This window comes from Equus caballus, chromosome 1 (genome assembly GCF_041296265.1).
Source record: "Equus caballus isolate H_3958 breed thoroughbred chromosome 1, TB-T2T, whole genome shotgun sequence".
Classification (NCBI taxonomy): domain Eukaryota; kingdom Metazoa; phylum Chordata; class Mammalia; order Perissodactyla; family Equidae; genus Equus; species Equus caballus.
Window position 1 is genome coordinate 63266074 of NC_091684.1, and position 26357 is coordinate 63292430.

General features: G+C 36.3%; 1 protein-coding gene across 12 annotated transcripts in view; it reads left to right on the forward strand.

Annotated features, from left to right (window-relative positions):
* Positions 1-26357, forward strand: part of KAT6B (lysine acetyltransferase 6B) — a 191736-nt gene that overhangs the window by 9211 nt on the left and 156168 nt on the right. For all 12 annotated transcript variants that reach the window (XM_023645577.2, XM_070227712.1, XM_070227723.1 and 9 more), the window contains exons 2-3: positions 1747-1816; positions 5116-5994. In XM_023645577.2, coding sequence (XP_023501345.2) covers positions 5374-5994 — 621 coding nt within the window. In that variant the 5' untranslated portion in view covers positions 1747-1816; positions 5116-5373. The remainder of the gene's footprint in view (positions 1-1746; positions 1817-5115; positions 5995-26357) is intronic.

Consider the following 26357-nt stretch of genomic DNA (forward strand, 5'->3'; position numbering starts at 1 on the left):
AAACTCAGGATGACAAAAGAATACACTCTGTTATTAATATTTATTCTTTTTTTTTTAACCATTGTTTTTGGCTCATCCGTAATCTCATGACTCAAGTGTTATGACATTGATTTTGAAACAACACACAGCTTTAGTAAAAGCTTAGAGGAGGCATCACGTAATATTTATGATCCAGGATATTTTGACTCTTATGCTGATGTGAATATTTTGGAATAGTGTTGATATTTATATCCTACTAATGAAGCCGAAAGCTCAGTGTTGGACTAAGCATTTCTCTAGATCTGTTTAGAGTAGTCTGTAATAAATGATGTAACTAGTGTTTTATTATAAAACTATATGATAGAACCATATAATTTACTGATATTATTTTGTAGTTAAAAATAAAATGATTCAAAACCTTAGAAAATAGAATAATTTAGTTTCATGTTGCATGAGTCCCCAGAATTAATTTGGACTGATTCACTTCCTTTTTGATAGCTTTCTAGTCTAACTTTCAAGTTTTTATAGAAAAAAATGAGAATAATGATTTTTAGGGTTGTACTTTTGATAGAATGTCCTGTTTACATATGAAACAAATCCTAGTGCTCTGAAAAAGAGAAGTGGTGTGGGTAATTTTGAATCGGGAAAAAAAGCATTTCTGTTTGGCTTTTGAATGAATTATGAATTTTTTTCCTATAGATTTGTCTTTCTAGTTAGATATTGCTTAGACTAAAGTTAAATTGGTTTTCAATCTATTCTCTTAGCATATACTAATTTACAGTGGGGCCAGTGGGATGTCAGAAACAAACCAGCCTAAGATTAAAAAATTTGCAGTGGATAATGTATAAAGTGGATAATATACATGTGTTTAGTTGAGAATTGGCTGTGGATAAGAGACTTCTGATTCTGTTCCTCTCCTAGCTGTGTGTGTGTGTTTTTTTAACACTGATTCTGCTTGTAGCAAAGAACTGAGTTACATCTGCTTTTGCCTAATTAACTCTGTTGGTTGGTGTCAGATGAGAGCTAATTTTGAGATTAAATTGAGGAGTGGGGTGTGTGTCTGTGTCTGGGGGAGGGCAGATGGAGGATCGAAGGTTGCTTGGTTGTTTTGCATGAGATCAAAATGCAGTTATTCACTACTATTTTAAATGCAGTTATTCACTGTTATTTTAAATTTATTTTTTGGTTTTGAAGTAAAAATGATCACTACTGTCCAAAAATGTGACGTATGTCAGCACATACCTACTGCTGTGGAAACTGGTACATCCTTCTCTTAGGTGCAGTTATTGGCCATATCTTGCTAGTCTAATCAGTACCTAGATGCCAGGTGACCCTTGGAACAAATAGTGAATGTTGCCTGAGAGAGTTAATATTGACCTTTTAAACAAGTTTGGACTTTTTTTTTTCGGATAAAATGTTATACCTGCCCGCCTATTTAAGTAATAGGAGGCTTTTTTTTCTTCATAAGATTCTTTCTTAGACTTTATCACAAACCTAATTTTTCAAATTTGGAGAACAGGGCTGGCCTCAAAGAAGAGTGAAATTTATTTCTTTAGGCATTTGCTTTGGGGCTTCATTTCCTGTCCCAAATTCCATATTCTTAAATATCCTTTAGTGGTATGAAAGAGTTGATATATCATTAAATGTAGTGTACTAATAAACTCAAGCTGCAGGTGTTGAATAGTTGTGGAGTTCCATAGATGGTTGCTAGATTAAAGGGATGTCCTTATGCCCAAATTAACATTTACTTTTTTTTTCTTTTGGCAGATTTGCCTGAAGATCTGGACAATCTTCACTTTTGTCATGGACTGTTAAAATATTTGGAGTTCCAATTCTGGTATTTTCCCTTATATTTTTAATGTATAAAATGTCAGTCTTATTGAAATTGTTGGTAATGGATATGAATGATTCTTTTGATTATAGGTGAGGATTGTGGTAATAGCTTGTCATGAAGGTACACTTTGAGCATTTATTAATTATGAAATGCAGTTTGTTTTAATGTATGTTCATTTGCTTGGGTAACCAAAATGCTTGAAAGCAACTTTGCAATATTGGATACTTTTCTGTGACCTCTTCTGCTTCTGTAGTTATATTGTGTACAGTCAGATTGAATTAATTGATTCATCCTGAATAAATGATGAAAGATGAAATAATGACTTGGATGTGGTGAAATGTCTTCTAATGAAATTTTGCCCCAAATCATTTTACTTTGGAAATATCAGCTTCCTGTTCTAAACTTACACATGATGATTCCTGTGTTCTATCGTGAAAGTGGTTACACTGTGAAAGCCAGTGATTTCATTCCTAAACATACCATGTCCCAAATCTAACATTTTTGTCAGTGATTTATATAGTGACACAAAGGGAATGCTTATTAGATTTGTAGATGACATAGATGACAGAATCAAGATTCAAAACAAATTTTAAAATATTGGAAGATATACTCAAACCAACAAGATGAACTTGAACTGTAATAAATTTTAAATTCCAGCATTTAAATTTGCACAAGGAAGGGAATGAAAAGACTCAGCTTGACAGTATTTTTGAAAGAAGATTCTTAGTTGGACTGCATGCTTAGCATGAGCCAGTTGAGTGGCTGTTAAGAAAGTTCGGGGGCTGGCTTCATGGTGTAGTGGTTAAGTTTGGTGTGCTCTGCTTCAGCGGCCTGGGTTCACAGGTTCAGATCCTGGGTGTGGACCTACATCACCTGTTAACCATGCTGTTGTGGTGACTGACATATAAAGTGGAAGAAGATTGGCACAGGTGTTAGCTCAGGGCTAATCTTCCTCAAAAAAAAAAAAAAAAAAAAGCTCATGTAACCCTGGATTGCATTTATAACTAGATAATGCCTAGACTGCCAGATTTTAGGATGGGCACTAGTCAAACTAGTGAGCAACCAAAAGAAGGCGTGCTTGGAAACTATGTGATATGTGGAGATGTTAGGAACTGGGATGTGAGTGCTGTAAGGTAGGGCTGGAGGTAGAATGGGGTTTGATTGTTAGTGATTTTCAAAAGATATTTGTTTTAGAAATATTGGAAGGCCTGCCATATTAAAGAATTATTCAGAATTTCTTCAGATTGTTCCAGAGAAGTAGGACTAGTGTTTAGGAGTTATAAGAAGGCAGATTTTGGCTCCTGTGAGCAGGAGATATATTACAGTTAGTTGTCCAACAGTGGAGTGAACTGCCTTAAAGAATGACAAATTCTCAATCCCTGGAAGTATCTTGACACTTGATGGTTCATCACTTGGGGATATGGAGAAGGGGTCTTTTACTGGATAGCTGGAAGTTGGACTGGATGACCTCTAAGGTCCCTTCAGCCCCAAGTTTCTGAATCTGATGGGAAAAATATGGAGTGAACCTGCAGTTTACTGATTGCAAAGAGGATAATCCTTTTTAAACTGCCTCTTTGAAGCTGATTGAAAAAGTATAGTTCAATGGCCCAATATTTGAGAGCAAACGTTAAATTCTTCAGTATATCTGGCTAAAGTTTTGAGGAAAGACGTTGTTTTCCCTTTTTAGGTTATGTTAAATCTAAATCAATAACGAGAGAGAACTTTAATTTTGTATTTTATGAGACATTTTTCAGAGTGTGTAGATACTGCATTTGATGGTAGCTACTGTGTATTGAATATTAGATATTGTTTTCACTTAATTCTCTCAACAGTCCTGTGAAGGATGTGCTATTATTGCCCTACAGGTAAAGTGACTCAAACTTAAGTCAATTACTCAGAGTTTCTTTGCTAGACATTGGTAGAACTGGCATTCATACCATTAGTCTGATGGCAGAGGCAGAACTAGCTAGAGCAGGCAGTTGTGGCTTAGATGAAGATAGTGCTGGGTTTAGATTTTAGAATAATGGTGTTTGAGCCTTAAGTCTACTATTGACTGTGACTTTGAGTGAGTTACAGCTTTCCCTGAGCCTCAGTTTACCCATAGAGTCGTCCTGTAGATTAAATGACAAGCATTATATGTGAACACACTCTGTAAATTAATTTTTTTTTTTGTGAGAAAGATTGGCCCTGAGCTAATGTCTGTTGCCAATCTTCCTCTTTTTGCTTGAGGAGGATTAACCCTGAGCTAACATCTGTGCCAGTCTTCCTTTATTTTGTATATTGGTTGCCACCACAGCATGGCTTGATGAGTGGTGTAGGTCTGGGCCCAGGATCTGAACCTGTGAACCCTGGACTGCTGAAGCAGAGCATGCTGAGCTTAACCACTACACCACCAGGCTGGCCCCTCTATAAATTGCAAACTATAAAAAAGGAGTTAAGATTTGAATATTGTCAGTGGAGAGCGAGATTAGAGCCCAGATCTGACCTAACTCCCAGGCCAGGGCACTTTCTCCTGGTGCTCTTGCAGTGTACTCAATACCAGCTTGGAGATCTAGGGTGGTTTTTGTGTCCATCAGGAGGGTCTCAGAGCAATACTACTGTCTACCTGGAGTCAGATTTGTGTGAACCTTCCTTGTGTTGAGCAGTGTCTTGAACTAACCAGGTACTAAGATACCTAGAATGCTACATTATTTAAAAGGTGAAGCATTGTGTTACTATATTAGTTTCAGTTTTCCAACATGTGGGTTAGAGGGTGTCACAGGCTCTTTTCAAAGGGATGAGAAGATGTAATTCTATAGAAATGGCTAGATGGGAAATTCTCTTATGTGTGAGACTTGGGAAATATAATGTCTAGCTGAAATAGAAAATCAGAATTTTTGCTCTTTTTTTTTTGTTTAGGATTTCTTGAAGTAAGTTTAATGTACCTTCACCAGATTTCATATCATAGACTTATATGATGTTGATTTTATGTTTATGATAGACATGTATCTTGAACCCCTTTCATGTAATTTTATTAATTTCAATAAAGGTTATACATTAAATATAGAACTTATATCTCATCTCTTAAATGCCCCATAAGTGACTTCATATAAATAACAAGTGAAAAATTCTAAAGAGATTCCTTCTCAGACTGTGACCGGATTTCTGGTTGGAAAATATGGTCACTGACTTTGTTGCATAATACCTGCCTGTCAGTACTTCTCTGGTCATTTTGCATCTGAAAAAGTAATGCTTAAGAGTCATTTAATTTATTTTTAGATGTTCCATTATTAAGAGCCTTCCCTCCCTTTTTATCCTTTAAGGTCTTGATATCCTAGTTAAAGATGTTCCTCGCCAGAATGCAGTCTTTCCTGTTGGGCAGATAAGACAACTATCAACATTGCCTCTTTGTCCGTCTTTTTAATCTCTTAAGAATGGATGTTTGTAAGATGTTGCTTATATGGTCTGGAATACTCTGCCCATTTGTTGAATTGTAAATGACTTTTAAATGTGCAAGTTCTGTTAAATACAAGGAGAACCTCTATGGGTAACTTTTGTATTGAAGAAGTCATTTGTCAACCATGGTAAAACTTGCAAACCCACTTTATACAGAGTGGATTCTTGAAGCTATACAGAAAATAAAAAAGCAAAAGCAAAGGCCCTCTGAAGAGAGAATCTGCCATGCAGTGAGCACTTCCCATGGGTTGGATAAGAAGACAGTCTCTGAACAGCTGGAACTCAGTGTTCAGGATGGCTCAGTTCTCAAAGTCACCAACAAAGGCCTTGCCTCTTATAAGGACCCAGACAACCCTGGGCGCTTTTCATCAGTTAAACCAGGCACTTTTCCTAAATCAACCAAGGGATCTAGAGGATCATGTAATGATCTCCGCAATGTGGATTGGAATAAACTTTTAAGGAGAGCAATTGAAGGACTTGAGGAGCCAAATGGCTCCTCCCTGAAAAACATAGAGAAGTATCTCAGAAGTCAAAGTGATCTCACGGGCACCACCAACAACCCAGCCTTTCAGCAGAGGCTGCGACTGGGGGCCAAACGCGCAGTGAACAATGGGAGGTTACTGAAAGATGGACCGCAGTACAGGGTTAATTATGGAAGCTTAGACGGCAAAGGGGCTCCCAAATATCCCAGTGCTTTCCCATCCTCGCTCCCACCTGTCAGCCTTCTACCCCATGAGAAAGACCAGGTAAGTGAAGAGAGAATGTTAATACGTTCCAAGTATTACCCATTTGATTTGTACAGTTTCAGTTAAATTTCATATGGACAAAAATTCTGAGTAAAGTCTGATAAAATCAAATGTTTTGCCTTAGAGCAGGCTTTTATATTTTAAAATGTGTATTTTTTTTTACAATATAAACTGTCCTGTATTGTTTTACGACATATTAAGGGCTTTCCCATTGGTTGACTAAGAATTTAACATGATTATGTCACTTGTTTTTTAAACTAATTCCTAATTGATAAGTGCTTGAAGGGACCAGGATAGATAACTTTAATTCTCCTTCCTCAAGGCAGGATCATATATATCATATATCAAAAATCTAAGAAAGGCCATAGTATATTTTCCTTTTTAAAAAAGTTATTTTTTAAATTTTTTCAGCTTTATTGAGGTATAATTGACATATTTTTCTCTTTATTATTTTCAGAGAAGAAGAATCTGTAGACTAATTATTTTAATACTGATAGTCTGTGCGTTTCTGGAATTGTTTTAATATGTGACCTAAATATCCCGCCTGTTTCAGTTTAAAGTAATTTATTATTGTCCACTTCTCAGTGGTTGAAAGTGAATGTTTATTTGTCTCATACTGTATCTTCTTCTCTTTTCTAATTCTCTTGGTTTCTCTGGGCCTTATGTTATTTCTATAGTATTTATAAATATGTGGCAGATTTCTCCTTAAGTTACTGCTAAAATTTTAAGTCTTTGGTTCTGTAGGATTTTCCAGTGTTTTGTTTCAAAGCAGCTGAAATTGCTTCCCAAACTAAAACCAAAGTAGAGCAGTAGCAAATTGTTTATGATAATAATTCAGGCCCTCCAGTTTTAGGATTGTCTGTCCTTTGGGCAAGTGGACACATTGATATCAGTTAACTTTACCTCTTGTAAACCATTAACCATTGTTCTTAGAAAGGGTGGTTGTATGTGTTAACTACATTTTTAGAAGTGATGGAAACACGAGTGTTAGGAAAAGTTATGCTCCTGTTGGCTTGTTTGTCCTGTTTGGATGTGGCCAACTCTGGAGATAGACCCTGCTTCCCTCAGTGCTTTAAGCTGATAGAGGCCCAGCTCTAGAAAGTGAGTATGACCAGGTGGTTTGCCTTTCCACGGACTAATCTCAGCCCTAGCATTTATTTCTTAACTGTGTTTTTATTTTATTAGTTTTCCTCAACATTTATTTTGGTGGTCTTTGTTTGTGTAACCAACCCCCAATTCTTTGTCAGAGAACGTGAGCATAAAGAAAGAAGTAAACCTATGAAATTTTCATTTTAATAACATTTGTTTCAAAAAAATACAGCAAGTGACTCAAATCCTAATTCCTGTGTCTGACACAGCCACATTAAGCACTTCTGTTTCTCATTAACTATTTTTATAAAAGCTTACACCATGAGGAAATTCGTTAAGGGGATATAGAGCCATTTCTTGATAGATTTGGATATCTTTGTTTTCATATTATATATATTACCCTAAGGTATTTTAAGGATTTATCATTATCGGGTATATGGACTAATTCAGGCAGCTTTAAGCATTTAGCAGGATGTTTCAATGATTTTGTGATCCAGGGAATCTCTTTACTTCTGATAGAGAAGTCACTATAGATTTTCCGTAGTCCCTTTCTTATCCGTCTCTTTAACCTTGCCCATCATTTCTTGCTAACCTTATCATATTTTTTCATACAGCATCTGTATGGAAGTATTTTTAGTCTAAAGGAAAATTCATGTCTGAAAGTGTCTCGGATTGAGAACAGAGTAATTTATTGCTTAACATGCAATTGTTACTGCTTTTTTTATGATGCTGATGTTTAAATTGTCCAGTTAGCATCATCCTATAACAAGGAATGCTGAGAAAAATGTGTCCTAGAATGTTTATTTGATGAAATTTGGAGATCAGTTGTATTGAGTAATGATAATCTAATTCTTAAAAAAGAGCAAATAAAAATAAATATCAGATCAAATCAATTTGGACACAATATATTTTTTTGTTTGTATTGTGCATTACAATAGCACTTTTCCTTGAAAAAATGTAATAAAAACCACATCATAATATATTGCCCTTTGAAATTACAAGTGGTAAATAGTTTAAAACCATGTAAACTTCCTAATAAGCTAAATGTAATAGAAATTCTTAACCTGGGATCCATGAATGAGTTTGGAGCAGGTAGGCCACAAATCCCCTGAAATCGAATGTCAGGTTTGTGTATCCACATGTTTTTCTAGGGTCAGGGTCTATAGTTTGTTGTTGTTGTTGTTGTTGTTGTTGTTTTTAAGATTGGCACCTGAGCTAACAACTGTTGCCAATCTTCTTCTTTTTTTTTTTTTTTTGGCTTTTTCTCCCCAAATCCCTCTGGTACATAGTTGCATATATTAGTTGTGGGTCCTTCTAGTTGTGGCATGTGGGATGCCACCTCAGCATGACCTGATGAGCGGTGCCATGTCTGCGCCCAGGATCTGAACCATTGGAACCCTGGGCCACCGAAGCAGAGTGCAAACTTAATCACTCGGCCACCTGTCTGGGCCCCGGGTCTATAGTTTTTATCAGATTCTCAGAGGGATCCAAAATATCAAATAGTCAATGTGAACATTTTTGTACTGTAGAAAGTGTTTTGAGTTTCTTATGCTAATTGTTGGCTTTTGATTATTCTTGCTTCAGCTGCTAAACTGGGATCTGTACGCAGATTGGTTGTACTGTAGTTTCATGTACATAGGGCTTTTTTCTTTTAAAGATTTTATTTTTCCTTTTTCTCCCCAAATCCCTCTGGTACATAGTTGCATATTTTTAGTTGTGGGTCCTTCTAGTTGTGGCATGTGGGACGCCGCCTCAGCATGGCTTGATGAGCAGTGCCATGTCCGCGCCCAGGATCCGAACCAGTGAAACCCTGGGCCGCTGAAGCGGAGCGCACAAACTTAACCACTCGGCCCCAGGGCTGGCCCCTATACAGGGCTTTTAAAAATATATTTGAAAGACAGGTTATTGTAGTTCTTGATGTGCTAGAAGTCTGTAGAGTTTGCATTGTATGAGGACATTTATGATATAAATGGCAAGTGTTTGTACAGAGATGAAATAAACTCAGTTACAATTTTGTCACCTGATGTCTTTCAAAGAAGCTGTTATTCTAGTTACTTTTGCTAAGCAGTTTCATTTAACTGTAAAAAAGAAAATAAAAATAGTAACTAACATTTCTTAAGTGTTAAATGCTAGCACTATTCCAAGTGCTTTATATTTATTCCTTACCACAATAACTGTGAGGATCATAGATTATTATCCTTATTTTACAGATGAAAAACTCAGGCTCAGAGCCCAAGCAATTTGCCCAGGGTCAGTTATAGAGCTGGTGAGTGGTGAAGCCAAGATTCTAAGGAGACAGTCTGACTCCCCAGCTCTGCTACTGGGCTGGGTACTGGTCTACAGTGGCGGCTTTTCACTAACACTAAAAATAGGTCTTCCCGTACCTCGAATGCTTAGAAGCAGTTTTCTCCCAACAAATCGATATCTGGCATTTCAAATTTGGTAGTTGCAATGAGCTTCTTACAGTTCTTAAAGCAGATACTATTTATAATGTTAGCGTGTATGGGAAAGCAACAGGGAAAATAGTAAACGTGTGTCTAGCTAGATTTAACGTCGTCATGGTTCCTATGCACGGTGGCTGGGAGGGGTACAGTGCAAGTCACAGTAGCAGGGCTCCTTGCTCTCTGAAATGAAACTGCACATCTCCTGATAGCCTAGAATTCCGAGTGGATGTTACCACACTGGCTCCTTAGCATCACTTCTTTGTATTTCTTTAAGAAAGCTGTCTTTGGTGAGGTGATATGGAAATGAATTAAACCACCGCAGATAAAACTTTATCTTTGACTTAGTGAGGAAACTCCTCAAAGACAGTATTAGTGTTTCTCATCAAAAGTGGTAAAGCTCAAGTAGGTCAGATTATGAGGACTTTGGAAAGTCAAATATTCTAAGAGAGACTTCGTTTATCACCACACGCTTTGTAGCATTAAGATTTCATTTGAACATTTGGGCTTCAGCATTTTTATAAAATCAGTTTAGTTCAATTTTAAACAGGTTCTTTGGTATTTCACTTTATTGAGAATACCTTCTAAAGTTTGTTAAGTATCAAATCTTGGTATATTTCTAGTGCAGTCCCTAATAGGAAATTCTCATTCTTGACTGCTGTAGGTGTAGGCTTCTACACCTTGTAGAAGTAGGGCTTTTGGTATTTTTTTTCTTGAAGAAATGAAATAACTGTAGTAGTCTTACAAAAACCTTCAAACATAATTACAAAAACAATGATACTGTCATTAAGAAAAAAACAAAGAGTTTTAAAAGGAGCACAGATGTTCAGAAATGGGGCTGAGAGACAAAACTGTTAAAATCACTTGTGGATCCAAAACTAAAATACTTGTGTGTATATATATATATATATATATATATGTACTGGGGGGATTTGGGGAGAAAAAAGCAGGGGAAAAAGAAAAAGAAGATTGGCAACAGTTGTTAGCTCAGGTGCCAATCTTTTAAAAAAAAATCACATGTGGTCTTGGCCTGTTTAGTTGTTTATTACATTTGTCCCCCACCCCCTTTTAGGGAAATATCTTATTAAGGCTTTTGGCAATGTTATTAGTATGAAATATTTCTATAAATGTAAGATTAATGTACATCCTACATCAGTTTCTTGTGTTATGTAAATGCCATAAATTGAAGAACTTTATTTATAGATTTTCCTTTCTTCAGTTTTCTCCATTCTGTCCTCTCCTCTCCAGTTCCATTATCCCTGCCCTAGAGAGACCCTCTTCATCTCTCTCTGGGACTGTTCCAATTGCCTGTACTTTGTGAAGGACCATTCACTAGTCCATATTGTTCTTTGATGTGGCAGGCTTCCAGAAGTCTCTCAGCCCTAGGGGAATTGTTCGTAGTCTCAGACAACTCTGGATCTTTTTGGCAGAAATGTGTGTATTTTTTATCTGCTAATTATAGAGAGTCTAAATGTCCTCCTCTCTGTTGACCTTCTTAGTTGTCCTTTGAATTGGTGTCCTTTGTATTGCAGATGTCACCTTTCTCAAAGAATGCTTAGCTATGTGTGTTCAACTGAAAGTTGGATAAAGCTCTAAATATTGCAAAATAGACTCTTCCATGTAACCTGAATTTTGGGATTGATATGGATGAAAGTCAGTTTTAGAATGACTAAAGTCAGACAGAGACCTATTATAATGTGAGGGTCTAGCTGGATCAAATACTTCCTGTTCCAGGGTCAGGGAAGAAAAAAAAATTGTAGTTCATGTTTTTCCTATAATTAAGCTTCAGACGTTCTTCAAAATAGCAGAGTATCTGAGGACTACTTTTGTGAGCATGCAGTACCAGTCCTTGAGACACTGTTGAGAGAACACTTGCATTGTCTCAAACTAGTTAGTTGGGTCAAGGGAAAGATAAAATGAAGAGTGAATGAGTCTTTCTGTTGTACTCTGAGACATGACAGCTTGTTCACTTTTGAACTTTTATCAAGATAGGACTTGTCTAGGGGGCTGGGCCTGGTGGCTCAGCATTTAAGTTCTCACGTTCCACTTCGGTGGCCCGGGGTTCACCCTTTGGATGCCGCGTGCGGACATGGCACCACTTGGCAAGCCATGCTGTGGCAGACGTTCCACATATAAAGTAGGGGAAGATGGACACGGATGTTAGCTCAGGGCCAGTCTTCCTCAGCAAAAAGAGGAGGATTGGAGGCAGATGTTAGCTCAGGGCTGATCTTCCTCAAAAAAACACAAAAAACAAGATGGGACTTGTTTAGACTTCTAATGAAATAGCCTTCAGGTAAAGTAGAGACATTATGTCAGGGGATTTTTGACTCTTAAAATGAGTGTTAAAAATTCTTTTTAACTCTGGATCTTATAAGTATTTGGTACTGTATTGCTGCCTTTTCTACAACACATGATTCCATCCTGAATGATACACAGATCAGTCTATTTTCTGATTTCCTAATGGTATTATCTTTCAAGCATTGAGGATGCTAAGGGTGTGGACTTTTGAATAATTTTGGATATTTTTGACTGCTTTCAGGAATGTATTGTTGTATTCCATATACTTATTTAGCTTATAATAGCTACATTTATTATACTTTCTGTGCTAAGAAAATCTGTATTTTATAGCTTTGAAGTTATTTAACAGTTAAGTGCTGTTTGCTGATTTATTCTGATTGTATCTTGGATGGCAAAGATTTTTTTTCTCAGAATGAAGGTCTATATTCTTTTTATGTATTTTATCTTTGTACATGATAATGTACAAAGGATACATGAGAAGCTTGTTTTATCATTGCAATAGCAAATTTTGGTTGTAAAATTCATACTGTTTTGTTTATACGTTTAATTTTTTTGGCCTGTACAATTAAACTACAGTAGATCTGATGAAATTGTTCTTCTCTAGTTACACCAACATTTAAAATGTGAATCTGCATCTTCTCAGGTACTTTGATCTCTCCAATCTATTAATGTTTCTAAGTACATAAACATCAATTAGCTCACTAAATTGAAGTTAGCAAATGAGTCAGCCATGTAATTTGTTCGTGACATTTTGAGTTAGCAGGGCCAGGAGGAAAGTATGATTTTATTTGTGTATGGGTGCTTGCTGTCTTCAGGTGGTGATGGGGAGTTTATATGTGTAAAAAAAGGAAGTCTGGCCAGTGTGCATTGTGAAATACAGATCACGGTTATTAGGCTTCTGCTTGGGACTCCACTATTTGCCCAAAGAGCTCTCCACAAGTTGCAGACTGCATACTATTGTTTTTCCTTTTATAGGTGAACCTTTTAGTTAGCAGAGTATTAATGTGGAGTATAGCTTTTTTTGTTTCATGAAAGGTAATAGTTTGAAAAATCTGTGAAATGAACTATATAAACAAAATTCTAGAGTGAATGCTATTAGATTTAAATTGTGAGGCTGGTCTCTACAAAGATATAAAATAAATACTAATCAGTGGTCTAAGCAAAATCCAGGAAGGATTTGTGTTAATTTGACAAGTGGGTTTAGAATTCTTTAGCCATTATTTTTTAGAAACCAGCTTTGTTCATACATCCTTTCTCTAATTTGCTTCACTTTTGATCTTAGATAAAACCAGCTGCAATTTTGTTTCATTAACAAACTTGACTGGTTAACAGATGTTTGTTTTGGCTTGATTGTGTCCTTTCTATTAGAAACAGCATAAGCATACATAGAAACCATGCTGGGCCTTTTCCTGTCTGTAGCTAGACAGGCATTTCAGAAGAGCAACTTAATTTTATTTACAAGTTCAGTTTTTGTTATTCTGTACTATTATTGTAGGTATACAAACATTTTAGCTCTTGTTCCCTCTGTCAGGGAGGTCTTTGTTCTTAATCCTCCATCTGTTAGTCCAGTATACCCCCAGGCCCCCCTTTTTTAGCATTGCAAAATCTTAGCATGCAGGGAAAAAGGTATTGCAGAAGAGGTGATTGAGATATCAATGACTCTTCCACACTTCAAGGGAGGGAATGAGACTAGCCTGGTGAATTTAGATAATTTCTTCCATTTTCTTTGATGTCAGTAAGCTGCCATCTGGAAAGCAATGAGGCCTACAGGAAGGAGGTGAGCCTTGTCTCGGCTGCCTGTGATATTTGGGAGTGATGTGGGCTGGGAGCCAGAGACACACTTGAATGTTTCTGTAGTAGTTTCTGATGTGGCCAGTCCTGATTTTTATCCACGGTTTACTGCCATGCTCGTGACCCTCTCAGCTCATAAATGGGAATGATGGAGTTCAAGAAACAGAGAGTAAAGGTTATATGGAGTAAGAGAAACAGTAGTAAGAGAAACAAAGAATGCTCAAACTGAAATCCAGTGTTAAGGATATCAAATGATAATTCCTATTTGATATTTAATCAACTTGTTTCCAAAACTGGTGTTTTAAAATCATGTATGATCTTCTATCTTATATCAAAACCCAATCCCAGCTATTGAACCTTGAGATGTGAGTAGAGCAGCAGAAAACAGGATCTGCTAGTAGAAGAGTGTGACCTGTCTGAAGAACAAAGCTAGTGCAGTTAGACTGCTGGAGGGTGTGAGGAGACTGGGACGGTAGGCAGGGAGATAGCTCCTCCCTAACTTTGTAATTTACAGAAGTGCAGTATTTCAGAAAAGTTTAAAGGGTAGTACAATAAGCTCTGTATTTCTTTCTAGATTTATCAGTTGTTAACATTTTGCCACATTTGTTTTTTTCTCTCTCCTGTGTATATTTTTATATGTGTGTGTATATACACATATATATACGTCATCATATTTTTTGTCTGAACTATTTGAAAATAAATAGCAAACATGATTTAAGATATTATAATATTGTTATAGTAATAATTATATATCAAGGAACATTCTCCTATATAACTACAATACTCGTATCTCATGTAAGAGATTCAATAGTGGAACAAATGTTATATACTAGACAGTTTATGTTTCCCCCAATGGCCCCAAAATGTCATTTATAACTTTTGTTTTTGTTCTAGGATCCAGTTAAGGATCACACACTGCATTTTGTTGTTGTATCTCCTTTAATAGAGAATGGTTTTCCTTCTTTTTTTGCTTCTCTTATCAGTGACATTTTTGAAGAATCTAGGCCAGTTGTCTTGTATGATGTCCCACAGTTGTCTGAGTGTGTCCTCATGACTAGATTCAGGGTAAACATTTTTGGCAAGTATACTGCATGGGTGATGTTGTATTTCCTCTTTGGTCATCTTAAGAGATATATCCTTTCACGTTGTCTCATTACTGGCAGTGCTTATTTGATCAGTTACTTAAGGTGGTGTCCCAGATCTCTCTTTATAAAGGCATCTTTTCCCTTTTGTCGTTAATAGGTAATCTGTACAGTGATACTCTGAGACCGTGTGAATAACCTTTCATTCAGTGTGTATTAGTTTTCTTTTACTGCTGTAACAAATTACCACAAACTTAGTGGCTTAAAACAATACAAGTTTATTGTTTTACAGTTCTGTAGGTTGGAAGTCTAACATTGATCTCATTGGGTTAAAATCAAGGTGCCAGCAGGGCTCTCTTCCTTTCTGGAGGCTCTAGGGGAGAATCTGTTTCTTCATCTTTTCCAGTGTCTACAGGCTGCCTGTATTCCTTAGCTCGTGGCTCCCTCCCTCCATCTTCAAAGCCAACAGCATTACATCTCTTTCCAGTCACATCTCTTTCTGACCATAGCCTGGACAGGCTCTCAGCTTTTAAAGGATTCATGTGATTAGGTTGGGGCCATTTAGATAATCCAAGATAATCTCCCCATCTCAAAGTCCTTCACTTAATCACATCAGTAAAGTCATTTTTGCCATGTGAGGTGATAGATTCACAGGTTCTTGGCATTAGGAAGTGGACATCTTTGTGTGTGTGGGAGTATTCTGCCCGCCACACAGTGGTTTTAGTATCCTCTTCTAAAGCAGTTTTTGCATTGGGGGTTGCAGATCTTTGAAGGTTAGTGCCATGGTGTAACATGGTCTAAGTCTGCTTAGAAAGGAATGAATCACAGTTTATGGGAGTAATGCTGCTTGAAGGCTGAGGGTCAAGAGGCCTGAGTTCTAGGTCTGATGGTACATACTGAATCATTTCCATGAGGGCAGGAACAGGGACTGCTTCCTGCTTCCATTTAGTATTTCTTTACTCACAAGTTGAAGAACTGAAGAATGGATTTGGCAATAATAGCTTGAGAGTTTTTAACAATAGGAGTTTGGATATCCAAAATGTTTTCTAAGAAGTGTATTTAAAATTGTAGACAAATGTCTTTCATTTAAATGCCCACAGAGCACATGAAAATATGTAAGGCAACTCAATAAGAATAGGCTCCTTGGTGACGTTTTAAAGACTAAACGACATCTGAAAAATTTTGATTTTTATTTAAATTCTAATCCCCAATTAGAGAACTCTAAATAGGCTGAAAAAGAAACTGACTTATTAAAAAAAGAACAATATCATGCTCACAATGTTATGTGTCAATTATATCTTAATACAGTTGGAAAAAATAGCATGAAGAAGGATGTATATTACATTCTTTCAGTTCTTAGTAAGAACTCAGAAAAAATAAATATCAAATAAAGATTCACAATGACAGTTAACCTCAAGAATTCTTCATTTCCTTTCATTTCACGGTGTTTTCGTAGAATCTTCTGCAGTAGCTGCAGTTAATTGGAATGCTTTGAAAATACTGACTGTTCCTATTGTTAGAGAATAACTGTTTAGTAGTCTGCCTATAAATGTCCTTTCTAGAGCTGTTAAAAAAAGGTGATCTTTTCATCTGATGAGCTCTGACCCTCTGTAAACCTTCCAACTTATCTCTTTTTCCATCAACTACTGAAATATGACAAGATGCCAACAATTACATCCCCTCAAAGTATTTATACCAACTTATAAAATCACTTCTTTATTGGAAAACTGTGTAATATCTTGATTTCAATTTAGCCTGGCACGTTGGTTAGCAATAAATCTTGCTAGGGTATGAACACAAACCTGAAGGCAGTTTGCAGAACATTGATCAGGTACCAATTGTATGTATTTTTCTAGCTTCTAAAAATTTCAGAGTAAAGTAAACTAAGTAGTTATCATCAAGACCACCACTTTTTAGGTCATCTTTGTTTGACATAGTAGAACATCACCATATATCTTGCGGGAAGTGCCTTGACTCTCCTGAAATTCATGATTTGTGTCTGTGACCATTGAAGTTCCCCATTTTGTCTGTGATATACAACATAAGCAAAAGAACATGGTTAAAATATGTACTTCTTGGGGGCCAGCCTTGTGGTGTAGTGGTTAACTTCAGCGCACTCCATTTCTGTGGCCCTGGTTTGCAGGTTCAGGTCCCAAGTGCAGACCTACACCATTCGTCAGCCATGCTGTGGTTGTGACCCTCATACAAAATAGAGGAAGATTGGCATGGATGTTAGCTCAGGTGAATTTTCCTCAGCAAAAAAAAAAGAAAAAGGAAAAAATGTACTTCTGCCTTGTAAACTGTGCGTAATAAACAGTTCGTATTAGATTTGAAGACTCTAAATAAAACGTGAAAGAAGATATTAATATTAAACACTTAGTGCTTACTATGTACCAGGTAATATTCTAAGTATTTAATATATATAAAATAATTTTATATGAACCCTGAGAGATTAGTACTGTTATTAATGGAATTTTACAAGTGAAGAAAAAGGCCAGAGAAGGTACCTTGTCCACGAGTACACAGGAATTATTGGAGCTGGTGTTTCAATCCTGGCACACAGGATGGAGTACAGCCACTTTACCACCTGCCAGTCACCTCATTTATTTGGATGAAATCGACACATATCTGTTGAATTCTTGTAACATACAAAGCACTGTACTAGGCACTACAGAAGTTACAAAATATAAGCCATATTCAAATGGTAATTAAAATTATCAGTTGAAACATGCCAAGACATGCAGCTATGTGAGTCCTTCTCAAATGACCTGTGGGGTCATCTTCATTTTCAGAGTGATTGAAATTTTCTTTTCTTTAGGAATGAGTAACAACAGCTAGCATTTACGTATTGTTGACTATGAGACAGGCGCTACTTAAAGTGCTTTAAATATAGTAACTTGCCTATGAAGTAGTACTTCTTTTCACTCTTAGTTTACAAAGGAGGGAACTGAGGCACATGAGGTTAAAGGACTTGCCCAGGATCACATAGGTATTGTATAGTAGAGCCAGGATTCAAACCCAGGCATCTTGGCTCTATCATCTGTATACTTAACCATTACACTACACTGCCTCTTGTTTTCCTCATGAAGAAAAATTTCTTTTAAAGAAAAGAGCCTTACATTAAGTTCTTATAAACCTGGACTTCTAAACGCCTTTTAGTGTTTGTCATAGGAGTCACTGAAGAGACTTAAAATTTATAGTGTGATGTCATATAAGGTAGCTTTTCCTGCACCGTGTTCTGAGGTAGAAGGAAGTGCATCTGTTAATGATGCTGATAAAGTTCTGAGATTTAAAGTCTCTGAGGAGTTTTGAAATTTAACTTGCTTAACCCACAGTTTCCCAAGATAATTTGACGATGGGCCTGCTCCTTTCCCTTTTTCCTCACTACAGGCTTTCACTTTCTAGAAATCTTTGCATTTGGTTAAAAACAGCTCAGACAGTGCCGTTTCCTCCTTTCTTCCAAATGATTTCTTCCAAATACACAACCCAAAGGACACCACTGATTAATTGAACTTAGAGTTTGTGCTTCAGAATAGAAAACCCAAAATCAGCAAATTCATCCCTTGTCTCTATTATGAGTTAATCTGGTAAAACTGTTGTATGATAATTCTTCAACTGAAGAATAAAATTTTAGAGTTGCAGGCGATCTTTGAGATCACCAAGTTCAGGGGTTTTAAGATGAGATCCAAGGACCCCCTTCAGGGAGTTTGTGAACCCCTGAAATTGTATGCAAAATGTTGGGCTTGTGTATTTATGAGTGTTTTTCTGGAGCCTCTCACCTCTCCCCTCCTTCAACAGGTCATTTAACTTAGGCCAGTGGTTCCCAGACTTTGCTGCACATTAGGATCATCTGAACAGCTTTAAAAAGTTCTGATGCCCAGATCACACCCCACACCTGTTAAATGAGACTGTTGGGGTGGGAATGGGAGCCAGGCAAACTTTTTGAAGATCCCCAGGTGATGCCAATGTGCAGCAAATCACTGCCCGAGGCTAACTTTCTTCTTTTATAGATAAACAAACAGGGCCTACTTATGTGGTTGAGGAAACAGTCTAGAAGTGTTAATTAGGCAGGGCCCTCATTTTTGCTGAAAGAGATCTTAGAGATCATTCTAAAAGGAGTCTTATGGGGAGCTGACTCTGGAGCCAGAATGCTTAGGTTCAAATCCTGACTTTTCCACTGGGCAAGTTCAGTCTGTCTTGGTTTCCTTAGCTGACAAATGGAAATGATAATAGCACAGACTACATAGGGATAATTTTCAGCAACTGCATGGCCCTGAGATAGCGAGGTAGTGAGCTTTTCCTGGGCTGTGATAAAAAGGGCAGCTTATGCTCTTGGGCACAGTAAGAGGGGCCATGTAAGGGCTTCCTAGCTCTTACTTTTTATCTTGCTAATGTGGTAGAGGGAAGAGCGGATCCCTGTACTTTACTTTGCATTTCTTTGATTATGAACAACTTGAACTTTTTTTTTGTTTAATGGTCATTGCTCAAAAACTAGTGTGGTTATCTCTCCATCCTTCATCCCTATGCCCTGGAAGCAACCATCTTCAACTCTTTCAACCGTCTTTGGTAATTTCATCTGGAAGTTAGAGTTCTATATTTTTAAACAACATTCTTATAATGCTGTTTCTTGATTTTCAATTTTAGACATTTTCTATTGACTTCTTGCCAAGGAAAATAAGGGCAAAGTTCTCTTAAAACACATATAGCCTTCCGTTTCCCGTTGCCCTTCTCATCTCAGTATAATTGTCATCATTTTTGCTTAGGTCAGTATTTGTATTGTGTTTATATTTTTATGAGTATGCAAGTACTATTCAGTTGAGCTATAAAGTTTATGGTTACCAATTTTTGTGATTTTTTTTTCTCTTGCTTGTTTTAGAAAGTTCTTCCCCATTCTGAGTTCAGAGAGGCATTTACTGGTATTTCCTTGCAGTTTTCTGTTTGTCTTTAGTGGTGTTCTACTTAAATCCTTAAAATCATTTGCAATTTTTATTTTGGTAAATGGTGTATGTTTCTTCTTCTTCTTTTTTTAAATAGCTGACTGAATGTTCCAGGATCATATATTAAAAGTCTTACTTTCTCCACTAATTTATGATGCCTTTAAAGATTTTATTTTTCCTTTTTCTCCCCAAAGCCCCCTGGTACATAGTTGTATATTTTTAGTTGTGGGTCCTCCTAGTTGCGGCATGTGGGATGTCGCCTCAGTGGGCTTGATGAGCGGTGCCATGTCTGCGCCCAGGATCTGAACTGGCGAAACCCTGGGCTGTTGAAGCGGAGCGAGCGAACTTAACCACTCGGCCACAGGGCCGCTCCCCTATGATGCCTTTAAAAAAAAAAAAATCACATCATAATTTTATATCTGTCAGAAATGTAGATCTCAATACACAGCTTCACTTTTGCCTTTGATAATTTTAACTCAATTAACTTTCCCACTTTTATTTCACTTAACCTCATTTAACCTGTTGGAGCTGTCTCCAGTTTTGCTTTGGAATGTAGGGGAGGAGGAGGCTGAAGGCAAGAGGCGAGTGGCCTCCATGGTACAGTATTACCATCTCCAAGAATACATAGGTCACTTGAAATCATTTGCCACTTAAATTCTGTGGGTTTCTAGAGGGTCTTAGCTAGCCCTCTGTGTCAGCCTGTGTTTCACTAACTCCTTATGATCATTTTGTGAACCTGAGGATTCAGAAAAGGATTTATTATAGCTGATTAGCTATTGGCTTTAATGATGTAGAAGTGCACTTGTCAGAGATCCTTGCTGTGTTAAATCTGACACAGTTGGAAGAGAGTTTCCTGTATGGCATGCCTTGAGCTGTTGCCCATCAGACTCTGGCCCCTACCTGCCATCTGACCTCTCCAGCCACCTCACTCTCATTCACTGTTGCCCAAATATTTACACTGGGCTGTGAATTTCCTAAATTTACTTCTGTTATTGATTTCTAATTTCATTCCATTGTGGTTAAAGAACATACTTGTATGATTTTAGTCCTTTTACATTTATTGGGGCTTGCTTTATGGCCTAACATATAGTCTATCCTGAAAAATGTTCCATGTGCACTTGAGAATAATGTGTATTCTGCTGTTGTTGGGTGGAGACATCTATAGGGGTCTATATGTTAGGTCTAGTTGGTTTGTAGTGCTGTTTAAGACTTGTATTTCCTTGCTGTGATCTTCTGCATGGTTATACTATAATTGAAAGTATAAAATTGAAGACTCCAACTATTGTTGACTTTGTCTCTTTCTTCTTTTAGTATTGTCACTTCTAGATGTATTTTGACGTTCTGTTGTTAGGTACATATATACAGTATTTATAGTTGTTATGTTTTCTTAATGTATTGACCCTTTTATCATATACAATGGCCTTTTTTGTTTCTAGTAAGAACTTTCATGTTGAAGTCTGTTTTCTGATATTAATATAGCCACTTCACCTTCCTTTGGTTACTGTTTACATGGTATATCTTTTTCCATTCTTTTACTTTCAACCTATTTATGTCTTTGAATCTAAAGTGTATATCTTGTAGACAGCGTAAATAGTGCTGCTGTGAACACTCATGTAAAAGTATTTATTTAAATATGTGTTTTCAGTTCTTTTGGATACCTACCCAGGAGTGGAATTGTTGGGTCATTTGATAATTCTGTGTTTAACTGTGGAGTTTTTTGGTGAGGAAGATTGGTCGTGAGCTAACATCTGTTGCCAATCCTCCTCTTTTGGCTTGAGGAAGATTGTCACTGAGCTAACATCTATGCCAGTCTTCCTCTATTTTGTGTGTGGGACACCACCACAGCGTGGCTTGATGAGCAGTGTGTAGGTCTATGCCTGGAATCCACACCCGTGAACCCCAGATCTCTGAAGCGGAGCATGTGAACTTAACCACTATGCCACCAGGCTGGCCCCCTATGTTTAACTTTTTGAGGAACTTCCTGACTGCTTTCAACAGTGGTTGTACCATTTTGCATTGCTATCAGCAATGTATGAGGGTTCTAATTTCTCCACATTCTCACTGACACTTTTTATTTTCTTTCTTTCTCTCTTGTTCTTTCTTGGTAGGCTAATGCTCCCTTATTTTCTTTTTCAGAATCTTCATGGCTAATTGTGCTTGCTTATTTTTCCACATAAACTTTAGAATCAGCTTCTTAGTACTCAAAAGATCTTGTTGTAATTTTATTGGAGTTTTCAGTGTATAGAATGGCATTCTTATAATATTGAGTCTTATATCGAAGAACAGATATATCGTTCCACTTTTTTAATCTATTCTTTTACTTAAATTTTTTTTTTATTGTGGAGAATTTTATGCATACATAAAAATCAAGAGCAGTGTTCACCCATTACTGGCTATGAAAATAATTAGCCCATGACCACTCTTGTTTCAGTTATATCCCTACCCACTCCCTCTGGCCCCTGCCACTACTGAATTATTTTGAAGCAAATCCCAGACATTATATGATTTTATCTGTAGATGTTTCTGTAATATAACCATTATCATCCATTGAAAGTCTTTTGGATATGAGTATAAATGTATAGAGTATAGAGTGTTGGTAGTATGTATGAAGGATGTTAACTTCTTGTTAAATTAATTCCTAGGTATGATCTTTTTGGGTTGCTATTGTAAATAGACTCTTCCATTACTTTCTAATTGGCTCTTTTTTTAATACAGGAAAGTTATTGATTTTTACAAATTAATTTTGTGCCTAGCCACCTTACTAAATTATCTTTTTGTTTATAATAATTCTTAGTTTATTATCTTGGATTTTCCCCATATGTAATGCTGTGATCTGCAAATAATGATAATTTTTACTTCCTCTTTTGTAATTTCTATATCTTAAATCTTTCTCTTGTCTGATTTTTATCAGCTCTAATACCTCTTTAATGATGTTAAAGAATATTGGTGATAGTGGATATGTTTTTGGGGAATACTTCATTATATCGCCATTAAACATGGGTAGGGAGTGGGATGCTGGCTTATGTACTTACTATGTTAAAGAAGTTTCATTGTGGATGGATTTTTAATTTTATCAGGTGTCTTTTCAGCATTTATGGAGATATGATTTTTCTCCTTTGATCTTTAATATTATTAATTATAATAACTGGTTTCCTAATATTTAACCATCCTTGCTTTCTGAGTATGAATCTCACATCTTCATAATATATCATTTGTTTAATAAATTTAATCCATTCCTTTGAATAGTAAATTTTCCTGGCATGTTTAAAAATTTCAGTCTTAATTCCCCATAACATTTTAGAAACATGTCTATTCAGTAAAGAAGTGTTCTTATTAGTAAACTTATTCCCTGTTGCCATCTTTTTGTTATCCTCGTGTATTAGGTGATCACGTTGCATGGGAGTTGAGGGGGGGGGGAGGGAGAGTGAACATAACCTCCTGCAAGAGAGATAGAACACAGTATTGGGTTTTAGAAGCTATGATGTAATATATTGTACATGTATGATATATCCAAATCTTTGTTGTAACAAACTATAATGTAATAATTTTTTACCATTAAATTAAAACCAAATATGTCTAATGCGTGGTAGTACTTGAAACGTATTGGTGGCAGCATAGTATGATGGAAAGAATATGGGCATTTTAAATTTAGAATTTGAATTTTTTGACTTTTAAGAAGTTATAAAGGCCCTGTGTGTTCTTCCCCTTAAAACAGCCTTCCAAAGACAACTACAGTTAGTGATTTGTATGTATTCTTCTAAGCTTTCTTAAAGCACTTGTAAATAAATATTATACATACATTTGTATACATATTTTAACAAGAAATAGATTTATACTTTTGACTTTTTCTCTTTTAAAATTTATTTTTTTTAGATATGTAAGAAATGTATGAGTACATTCTTCTTGAAAAAGTTCTAATAATGGAAAGAAAACAAAGGCCCATGCTAACTCCTTGAATCTCAGTCATCTCATCTATAAATAGGAATAATAAAATATTCTTCATAGAGCTGTCAATTAGGATTTAATGAGATGATACATTTGAGAACCTAATACAGTGCCCATTCAATAAAAGAGATGAGCTGGTTATTTTGAACATGTATCAGCTCTGGAATTTTTAATGAAGCACGTTTTGGCATATAGCTCTATGTTTTGACAGTGATATTTTGACTTACTATGTCCTTTTTCAAGGCCCTGTAAAGAAAGAGAAGATCTTAAATGTTTTCCTTCATAGCTTTGTGTGCTATAAATGAGTTTAATAGCAGAGGGTTTTTTTTCTTTTTCTTTATTAATTATTTAGATTACTTCTCCCCTACTCCTCTCAGGCCATTGTTTAGTTCAGTGTTTTTCAAATCAAAGTGTGATTCCATTACAGTTTTTGCCACTTTCATATACTGTCCATATTAATTATTTTCTTAATATTTTTTTTCACATTGTCCCATTAAAGAACCATAACAACCAAATGCCATGCATGAACCTTGGTTGACTTCTATACTAGCAATTGGGGGACAATTAGATACATTTGAATTTGGACCAGATATTAGGGGCGATTGACATTAATGTTAATGTTCTTCATATGATGATGGCATTTTGGTTATCTAAGATTATGTCCTTATGAGTTAGGAAATACCTTCTGAAGTATTTAATGGTGAAGTGACATGCTGCTGCAGCTTACTTTCACATGGTTCAGTAACAACTATAACAAAAGTGTGTGTATATAAATATATATGTGAGTATAGATAGATACAGGTGTAGATAAAATTATTAGGCAAAAATGTGAATAATTGGTGAATCTAGGTGAAAAATATTCAAGCATTCATTGTATACTGCCAACTTTTCTGTAAGCTTGAAAGTTTTTCAAAATGTAAATTTACAAAGAGAAGTGTAATTAGAATACTCATTAAAAATTAAACTGCCTCACTTTCTTTAATAGATCTATTGAAAAAGGAAACTATATCATTACCCTAAGTGGAAAACAAGTATACCTTGTCATAAGTAGAAGGTAACTTGTAAAAGTTATTATTAAAAAAGGTTTTATTAAAATGTGGCTGGATACTGTTATCCTCCAAGGCTCCGAGCCTGAGGCCTGCTCTCTCAAAGGAAGACTAGCCAACGTTAGAGAGGTGAAAGACAGTGGCACGAAACTGAGGCTTTCTCATTGACTTAATGAGAAGGTCTCAGAGAAAATTGAAAAGGGAACAATTGAAAGAGAGAGCTTTCTCTCTCTGTGTGATTCAGATCACCTCAAACATCTCAAGTTTCATCTCAGAGCATCTTGAATCCCACACTTTGAGAAATACTGCATCCGTTGATTTAGGTGTAATGTGTTAGAAAGAAAATGAACTTCTATATTGAATTCCGTTTATAGTGCCCATTATCTTTTTTTTTTTAAACTTCTATGTTGAATTATCATCATCATTATTATTATTTGGTAGTTTTAATCACTATAGATGCATGTTTTGCTGAATGGTATCCTGGCCTAAGGCAGATGTCAGATTCTGAAGTCTGAATTGTTACTGGTTTCCTGCTCTGAAGTTGCTCTTGTAGTTGGATTTTCGCTGTTTTTTTTTTTCCTTCTCTCTCTCTCTCTCTCTTTTCTTTCCTGCTACATTGCTCCTGCTGTTATTTGGAAGCTATGAGGTTGGTTTGCCTCTTGAACAATGAAAGGATCCAGATCGTGTCTGTCTCACATTTTGTTATCCCCATACAAGACTCAATTGAATAAAACATATTACCCATCTGGCCTGGAAATCTCAGTGGCACTCAAAATAACTTACTAACAAGTTGTTAGATCATGATATCTTGAAACTTTTTTGAAAGTTCAGCTTCTTTTTAGCTGTTGCTAAGAGAGAAATTTCATTGACGTGAGGGACACGAAGACATGTTTGCACACTGCCAGTTGTTTTATAGGCATTTGGCTCTGCCGCCTTGCAGATGGTTAGACTCTGGGTGGTGGGTAAATGTGTGCTGATTATCTTATTGAATTAAGGTAGCCTTTTGTCGTTCATTGAATTCCGCAGACCAGTTGGTCAGTGAGCAGCTGCTCCGTGTGGCTTGGTTTGGGTGGTGGAGTACACAAAGACTATCTTAAAGGGTGGTCAGTCTGATCCAGGTATTCAACAAAGCAATAGTGAAAGCCTTCTTCCTCTTTTGACACTGTTTTCAGTTCTGATGGAAGTGAATGAACAAAAACGTTTTTACTTTTTGCTCAATTAACTAAATGATTTAAAGCCACGGATTATTGAGTGTTTGGATGAATGCTTGAGAATTGTCTTTTACCTAATATTTTAAGTTGAAGGAAATATGTTTGATCTTAGAAGCATTCTGATTTTATGGCAGTGTTTGTGTTTGAAGATGCATGATAAGCTAATGGAGTTCTTGTTTTTTTGGTTTATTTTCACAAATATTCTGGACTCTAAAAGCGTGCCTTAGTGACATCATGTCTTGGCAAATTCCAGCAGCATAATTTTTGTTTGTGGGGCTATTTTATTTTAAATCTGCCATATTTTTATATGGATTCTATCTCAATTTCTGTAAACTATTTCAGGTGGCTTCATTTTTAATAAAGGGGTTCTTAATTGTTTTAGTAAATTGGCAAAATTGTGTGGCTCATTTCTTCTTTAGGAGAATTTTTCTTGGACTAATCTTTTTGGTTTCACTCAGGGTACAGTGTAGGTGGCCTCAGAGAAAATGACTGTAACCACTAGTTGATTTGCTTATTGTCAGAG